This window comes from Mizuhopecten yessoensis, unplaced genomic scaffold (genome assembly GCF_002113885.1).
Source record: "Mizuhopecten yessoensis strain PY_sf001 unplaced genomic scaffold, ASM211388v2 scaffold716359, whole genome shotgun sequence".
Lineage (NCBI taxonomy): Eukaryota > Metazoa > Mollusca > Bivalvia > Pectinida > Pectinidae > Mizuhopecten > Mizuhopecten yessoensis.
The window spans coordinates 2,014,456-2,023,454 of NW_018480077.1; the positions used below are offsets into that span (position 1 = coordinate 2,014,456).

At 37.1% G+C, this 8,999-nt stretch overlaps 1 protein-coding gene across 1 annotated transcript in view; it reads right to left on the reverse strand.

The window, feature by feature from the left end:
- The window catches only part of LOC110443787 (sterile alpha motif domain-containing protein 9-like), a 20,910-nt gene extending 13,630 nt beyond the window's left edge, over nucleotides 1-7,280 (reverse strand). Inside the window, exons 1-2 of the mRNA XM_021488199.1 lie at nucleotides 6,905-7,280; nucleotides 2,622-2,929 (exon numbers count right to left, since the gene is read on the reverse strand). Of these exons, the coding sequence (XP_021343874.1) occupies nucleotides 2,622-2,904 (283 nt within the window). The 5' untranslated portion in view covers nucleotides 2,905-2,929; nucleotides 6,905-7,280. The remainder of the gene's footprint in view (nucleotides 1-2,621; nucleotides 2,930-6,904) is intronic.
- Nucleotides 7,281-8,999: the final 1,719 nt, after the last annotated feature.

Consider the following 8,999-nt stretch of genomic DNA (forward strand, 5'->3'; position numbering starts at 1 on the left):
CCACCCCCCTTCTACATTAAAATGATTTTTTAATTATATAGCCTAAAAATAGAGATAGTTTTAATTATGTGACCTAACAATTACAACTATTATTTGAATTGTAGTAGTATGAACTTCTCCCAATTTGTTCTGGTTTAAGCGGAACCTGAACACCCATTTTATATCAGCTTTATTTTTTTTTACAACAAATATAAATTAAGTTATTTCAACTTCTATTAATCACTCTTGTTGGCCCGGGTTTTAGCACGCGGGGAGTCTTGTTGTGGGAGGAAACCAGAGTACCCGGAGAAAACCCACGTGGTCTGCCCGATCCCATACCTTTTCACGTCCGATCGGGGAATCGAACCCCGGCCGTCTTGGTGAAAGGCAAGTGCGCTATCCATTGCGCCACCCGACCACCCACATTCAGTTTATTTTTTAAACCTTGGATTTTATTGGATTTGTCGAATTTTTCCCTGTTTCTGTCTTTTCAACTTAAGTTTTCTTTGATTTAGAAGAAATCATTGTTGTCGATAGGGATATTTATCATTCTATATATAAAATTTACCTATTTTACAAAAAAATGAATGATGCTAGATCAACTCGATTGAAAGAACGGCACCAGTAGGAATATGGTCAGTTACATCAGAATGTGAAAAGAAAGGTTCGTAAAGACAAGAGAGGATACATAGACAGCCTATCAGAACAAGCCGAAGAAGCAGCGAACAAAGGAGAACAATGCAACTTGCACAAGATTACAAAACAAGTTTGCCATCACAACAAACCACCATCAAATATTCCAATCAAGGACAAAAATGGAAATCTATTGACAACAGAGAACCAACAGGATAGTAGATGGGTAGAGCATTTCAGCGAAATTCTGAATAGATCACCACCTACAGAGGAAGCAAACATACAAGAACCATCAACAGAATTAGATATCGATACAGATCCACCACAAATGCCCGAAATTATAGCGGCCATTAAATGTCTAAAAAATGGGAAAGCACCAGGAAATGACAAGCTTAGTGCTGAACTATTCAAAGCAGATCCATCCTTGACAGCTAACATCCTCTATCCCTTATTTCAAGAGATCTGGAACAAAGTCGCAATACCTGAAGAATGGAACATAGGAACAATTATAAAAATACAAAAAAAAGGAGCTCTCAACGACTGTCACAATTGGCGTGGTATTACACTCATTTCTATCCCAAGTAAGATCGTGGCAAAAATAATCATTAAAAGGCAACTGCACATCAACTTCATAGACTTCGAAAAGGCATTTGACAGCATCCACCGAGATAGCCTTTGGAAGATAGTAAGATCATATGGCATTCCTCAAAAGCTGATTGACCTGATTAAAACCTTTTACCACAATTTCAACTGCCGAGTAGGATCCAGCGATGTGTATTTTCCGGTAAAGACTGGAGTCTGTCAAGGGTGCGTTATGCCATCTACCCTCTTCGTCATTGCAATATATTCGGTCATGCGAAGAACAACAGCAGACAAAAGCAGAGGCATTAGATGGGGCATATTCACAACACTTGAAGACATCGATTTTGCTGATGACATTGCCATCCTTTCACACAAACACCAACACATTCAAGAAAAGACCAATCTCCTTCAAGAATATGCTGGACAAATAGGTTTAAAAATCAACAAAAAGAAAACAGAAGTTATGACATTAAACATCACTAATCCAACACCAGTCATAATAAACGGACAACCCGTCCCGACAACAGACACTTTCATTTACCTAGGCAGCAAAGTTAGCAGAGATGGAGGCGCCGACAAGGACATAAAACAGAGACTTTCGAAAGCCAGAGCAGCATTCAACAATTTGCAACCAGTATGGCGATCCGGACAATACACCATACGGACTAAACTGAAATTATACAACAACTGCATACTTCTAATCCTTCTGTATGGTTCAGAATGTTGGAGAATGACAGAGCTAGACCAATTAAAGCTGTCCCATTCCATACAAAGAACTTGAGAAGGATCCTTAAAATAATTTGGTCACAAAAGATCTCAATCAAGAACCTTCTCAACAGATGCAACCAAAACGACATGTCAGCTATCCTTAGAGATAGACGTTGGAAATGGATTGGTCATGTTCTTCTGAAGAACCCTATCAACATCACTAAAACAGCTCTTTTTTGGACACCTGAGGGAAAACGAAAACGGGGAAGACCCAAGATAACGTGGAGAAGAACAGTCAATGCCGAGCTAGACGAATTACATCAGACATGGAGATCAATACAGAAGCTAGCCAACGACAGACAGTTGTGGAGGAATTTCGTTGCTGCCCCACACGCCACTGGGCGTAATGGGCAGTAAGTAAGTAAGTATTTTACAACAAGTTTTTTAAACTGATATTAATCACTCTTGTTGGTCCGAATATTAGCGCGCAGGGATTTTAATGTGGGAGGAAACAGGAGTGTCCTGTAGAAAACCCACGTGGTCGGGCAGGTGACCCGTTACCTTTTCACGTCCGGTCGTGGAATCGGACCCCGGCCGTGTTAATGAAACGCATGTGCGCTTAGCAAGCACAACCCGACCACTAATGTTTCATTTTGATAGACCATATCTACATTTCGTTTCAATGACAATCTGTTTAACATACGACAAATCGGAATTACCTTTGCTGATTTCTTCCGGCGAAATTTCGCAACTTTGAAGATGTTTTCTAATATGTTCATCTACGCTAGCTAAGAGTGGCTGGTATGATTTACATTTCCTTGGGAGTATTTTGAGAAGCTTTTCCACTCGATCGCCCGTGACAACTTCTGCCTGTATCCTCTCCTGGTCGTCTGTATTTAGAACATTTGATTCATACAAACCATCCACAACGGCCTTGATATCAATGTTGTCGATCAAGAAGCGACGATTCTTCCGGAGAACAAGTCGCTCCCTTGTCTCCATGCTTTTTTCAGTTTCTAGCGTACAGCTGTAATGCAAACCAAAAACAAAACATATACAAACTTACAAAAAATAATTATTGTTTACGCAGCTTAGCCTAATAGGATTCATAACAGAAGTTTGACTGTACCTAAATCTGGCATGTAATGCAAGACGAAATTGTGTCAGGTTTTGAGAATAAAAGGCATACAAGTAGTTCAAAAAATCCTTGCTCTTCTAGGAATAATCGGGCAAGCATCCTACCATCCGTCTTTATTACCTCTTGTATATATGCAGCTTAATGTGAATCAAAAACGGCACAAAGGGTCTGTCCGCCTACCTGTTATTCATCTCACATCTGTGACCTTCAAAGAGCTATGTTGATAATAAGCTTACTCTTTACAAGTTTTACTACCTTTTTTGGAACATTTTAACTTAGGTTACCCATGCGTCCTTCAAAATTGGCTTTAGTCATTTATTTGGATCCAAAAGAGCTGTGGTTGAAAACTGCCCATATTTGCCTAAGACGGCATTTATGAAACGGAGAAAACATGTTAATGAGTTAATAATTTCTAGTAGCGAAAATGCTTAGAATAGATATAAAACCAATTCAATATGAATTTTTGAACTGCTGAGATATTAGGTTTTGTTGATATGATACTGCAAATATAGTCATATACACTATTTCTATGGAAGTGATGTGATTTCCCAGACTAAAAAAAAAATACTTTCAACACTTTCCCATCCGAGGACCAACTTTTGAATAAACTTTTTGATTCCGTGATGTAATATGCAAAAAGAAATCGTATGCCGGAAAAGTGGTCCTCCTTTGCGAAAGTGCTCAAAATAATGAAAAACTGGTGTGAGCATTTTTTTAAAACCGAGACAGGTGTTTCTTGGGTTAAAACAGTTTGTATTTCCGTATTTGTAACGCAGTTAACTTGTGACCAGACGAAGAGAACGGTGAAAGTTGGAATCCACGTTCAGATTCATTTTTTGCTTTTTTGGTGTTTTTTGTTTTTAATAATTAGGTATGAGATCTTTTTCCTTAATTAAATAATCATTTTTTTCAAATCAATGGAACATTTTATTCATATTTTAATACCTATTGATTTAACTCCGTATCCCTGTATACGTGTACAGTACAGCTACGCTTTGTAAATAAGACATCATTTAAAACGATATTTATAAATTGGAGTATCCTCCTATTGGTACTAGTAGTTTTATTTATTAGTTAAACACAAACAAATGATGCCGAAATACAAAACATGTGGGATTGTTGCGTCAGAATTTCCAAAACGGCCCTACCAAAAAAACATAGTTATTATCGCAATGCATATATTACTAAAACTGGGGGGAAATTCATCGTCGAGGACAGTCTCATTTGTTTGAAATGCAGGATGACTGCAACACCATGTAAGGAGCGCAATATATGTGTAAGACATGCTTTTCGAAAATTATATGTATAGTTTGCCATTCAAATGTGCAGGAAGAACAAAATGTGTTTTGTAAGAAAACAGGTAACGGCAAGAAGTAGGCAGTAGTAATGAAAATTAAATGTTCGATCCTGTGTTACATTCAGCATATGACCTTTTTTTAAACTACTATGAATAACGCGAAATAAGCAGTGAAGCACATGTATTAATAGCCACGGTCTTAAATTTGGCTGTTTACAATAATCTCTTCTTAGACAAAGGATTCCGAAAGAGCTACCTGTATAAAAAAAATACCTGAGGACGCGTCATGACAGTGCAGTATGCACGGTGGTATGCGCGCACTAGCGGTCACAGCTTTTGGGATAGCGAACCCACCATAGCTCTTTCATAGCTAATCACAGCATAGAGACTTTGTAGCCAAACTGAAGATATTCACTTATGGGTTACATATTTGGGTTTGCGATATTTCTTGATAAGTATGTAAGGGTTATGCCCCTTCCTCCACAAGATACTTCAAAGCAAAATCGCATTTTATATTTTTTGTCTGAGAAACCTGTCATCAAGTCATTGCATGAAGTGGAATGAAAACCAAGGGGATATATCTGATCAACAAGGACGAAGGAACTGCTCCCATCTATTTGAGTGTTTTGCGACGTATGAATTCGTGATGAATGACCTATTGAAAAAAATGCGAGATGAGAGAAGTGCCCGGCCCCCTAAGTTCACTGAACGGTACTTGAAGATAGCAAGTATACGGGATTTTGGAATCAAGTCGGAGACGATCCCTAGATAAAACAACAAATGTTTTCAACGATTACAAACCCAAAACTTTCTCTGAACTTTACGTTACAAAGTGTACTAGACCTCTTTTAAAACAGAAAATCAAAATTCGTGAAGCTAGTTTTATAAAACGTTGTGCCTGGTTAAAAAATTGAATAGATATCAAACTGTAAAAGATAAATGGAAAAGAGTGATAATCAGTTATGAATAAAAAAGGAGAATTCGGTCACGCTCTCCCATCGGCTCTTACGTACATTCAAGAATGATATATAATCATTGGGGTGTCAATTTCACCGAAAGTCGATCTAAAACCCTAAAACATTTAAAAATTACTCTGAACACCTTACTTTAAGTCCAAACATAGCTGTAACAAATTCTCAGGTCCCCGTGATCGTAGTGTATGGATGACTCCCCAAGTCACAGGGACCTTAATGGACCTATCCTGATTTATAGAGAATCCTAATGTTAGACGTACTAAGGGTTTAGATCAACACCTCATGGTAATGTAATATACTAGATAATGATGGAAAATTTGCTATGTCAAAAAACTAACCGCTCCTTATTTTCTCGTTGCTAAATTCACATTTCGTACGGGTGCGCAAAAAAAAATCACATTCTTTCTCCAACAGCCACTGTAGGTTCTTGCTAGGATTTGGTAAACACCTACTAGTGGGTAACACCAAACACCCTGGACGTGATTTCATTGGTCAATCTTTGATTTATGATGTCACGTAACAATGCTTTTTGACATCATTTTCCATTGTGACGTCATGTTCCATGGCAATTGTTGCCCCATCGGAAACGCACATGATGTATTTTCCAGGGGACAAATTGTAAAAGACACTCGGTAAACCTCGTGTCTTGATACTATCGAAGATTACTAACTTAAATGATAACCATACCGGCATCACTCGTTTGGGAACCCCTATTTTTCCTCGTAAAAATGTTTACAGAGATGATGGAGGGAGGGGTGCTTAAATTAGCGATCATAATGGCAGGATAGTATTTAAGAACATGTTCGTTCCGTTCGTGAAGATGCGATTTTCTATACACCTTTATAATTACTGGTGGGGTGAAGGGCTTTCTGACACATTGCACATACACTTATAAACACTGTTTCTAACTTCCACCTTTCCCGTAGGAGGATCTTCGTGACATGTAACTTCCCCCTTGCCATATTTTCTGTGCAGGTCAACGCTCGAGTCAAACCTTAACTAGTATCTCCACAATATAGGGAAGTAGTGTACATACTCGAACGTAGGGAGAGAAATTACATTTTATCATTTGTGAAATTGATACCTGCATGGTAGTTTTACTTGATTTCATATGTACACACCGGGTATTCCGAAACAATGAACCAGAGCGGGCACAAACGCAGAGTCATTTATCAAGTTGTGCCCGAGATGACAACCCCTATCCTAAAAACGCAGCATTCCTTTAATTCGGAACTATTACTCACAAGTCTTCAGTAGAAGTCACAAATCAGTTAGTAAAATAGTTCAAAAGAGTAAAACTCGTGATGTATTATAAAGGTAAATCTTACTGAAAATAATTAACTAAGTGTTGAATGTTTAATAACGCATCAAATACCTTCATCACTGCCGTATACACGCCAAATTACACTGATATGTACACGAAAGACCAGTTTCGAAAGTAGCCGTGCAACACACTGAAACTGTTGGGTTTCACAATTGCTAAGTTTAAATCTGCGTTACTTGTGCCCGCTCTGGTTCTTTGTTTCGGGGTACTTATTATCGCAAGATATGGGTATGGATAACTCTAATATTATTTAATTATACCGTACTTACCTACGTACTTCGGTACCGACTACATTCTTTGTCGACCAATGAGGCTCATCACTTCTCGGAATTACCACCCTGGCGTTTAGTTTCGGTTTTAACTACACGTGTGTTCTCGTAGCCGACGAGAATATGTATTTGACAAATATCCAATTTATACCTTCAGGAAAGATCACCAATCTTATTGTGCTGTTTTCTATACAAAATAATGGTTTTCGTCCATTTAAGTCCATAATCCATGTATAGGTATATATATGATCGTGTCGTTGCTTACGTAATCTTGTGCTTTGTGCCCTTACAACACAGATCTGTCAACAATGCCAATCTTTCCCAGGGTACTTAGCGATAACACAAAGAAATTTTAAGCGAGGCCGTCGCCAAACATATGTGGGAGTGCACATGTGATGGTGCATCAAGGCCGCGATAGCTTGTGCATTGATATGACTTGACTATAAGGTTTTGCACTGCAAGTGCGACATAATTCGGTATATACTTTTGAATATGAATTTATTATTAATCGTGTGCACAAGTTAAAAGCGAGCTGCAGACGTATACCCTCGATTTTTAAATTAATACAGCTACTGAGTATGAATAATGCTAGAGAGCTATCCAATTTAGGAAAATATTTATATGAAGCTTTTAAGAGGCGTTGATTTAAGGTTGATGTATTGTGGTGTTCCATAACTGTAAGGTGTTAATTAAGTATTGTTATATGCACATTATTGAACGGTGTCTTATGTATACTGTGATGTCACTCTCCTGTCTATTCTAATTGTGTTTAGAGAATGTTATATGTATATATGTATGTAAATATAAGCCTAAGGACTTTTAGCTAATGAAGAACAGAACAGAACCATCTATCATTGCAAATGTCTCATAGACGTCATCACTTTTAGATCCCACTTCCAACCAGCTTCAATCAATATAGCGTCTTATGTATAGGCTTATTTCATGTTTACCACATCGTATTTAATATTGCATTGATGTGGATCAAGAGGCAGCAATGCCTGCGTCCACTAATATCCTATTAAATCCTATTAAATACATAAACCTGGCTATTTTGGAGTATCTATAGTCTCAGTTATCTATCTAAATAACTTTAATAGAAGATTCTCGACACTATATTGCAAACGTTGAAATTTAAAAAACTCTTAACATGGTCCTTTCAGTTTAATGAGTTTTGAATAAAACACATATCGTACAATGTCAAAAAAGTTATACCTTTGTTACAGAAGATGTTTTTTTTATCATTGCTCGAAATTTAAAGTTTTTTACCAAAAATATTCAGATTCAGTTTTTTTCTAAATCCACCATTGATTATGTTGAACTCTGTCCCATAAAGTGAGTTTTTGTTAATTAGTTTTATCTGTGGATTTTTACAATCAGATGATATCATACGGACATAAAACTTGTCAGAGACTCTCTACCCTTCATACACATGTTTACCTGTGACATATTTAGGGTTGTCTGGGTCCGTGTGAACATATATTTTATTTGGATAAAGAGCAATTGAGATATTCTGATCATGTTATAGAGAAAGAAAAATTAAAACCTCTGATATTTCTGCTTACTTGAGAAGTATATTTTTGAAAATGATACCATTTTTGGCCATTTACCGAGCCCCTTAAATCAGAGACATAAAAAGGCTTTGATTATTTCAACATATTTCTCTTTATATGCCATATGCCAATAGCGTGTTATGGGGTTGGATCTGACACAAGTAGAAGAAACCAATTTCAAAGTATATAGTATTAAATATAAAAGTGAATTTGGATTTCTTAACGTCACTCCTTGTAAAGCTGTAAGGACCAAATTCCAATACAGGTAGTTATAATTATAGAATAAACTAGCAGTCTTATGTCTCTTCTTGGGGCTTAAGAAAAACATAGTTAATTGCAATGACACTTGCCCTCGGCTCAGATGAGCTAACTAACGAAACACATAGTCAATACACAAAGATAAAAGACGATAAAAAACATCACAACAACAGGAACTGTCTTTAAATCAATTTAATTAGTTAATGCTGTAATTTATACACTGGTACTCAGAGACGTAAATACTGACGCGAAATAACTAATGACAACTTTCAATATATGAACAATCT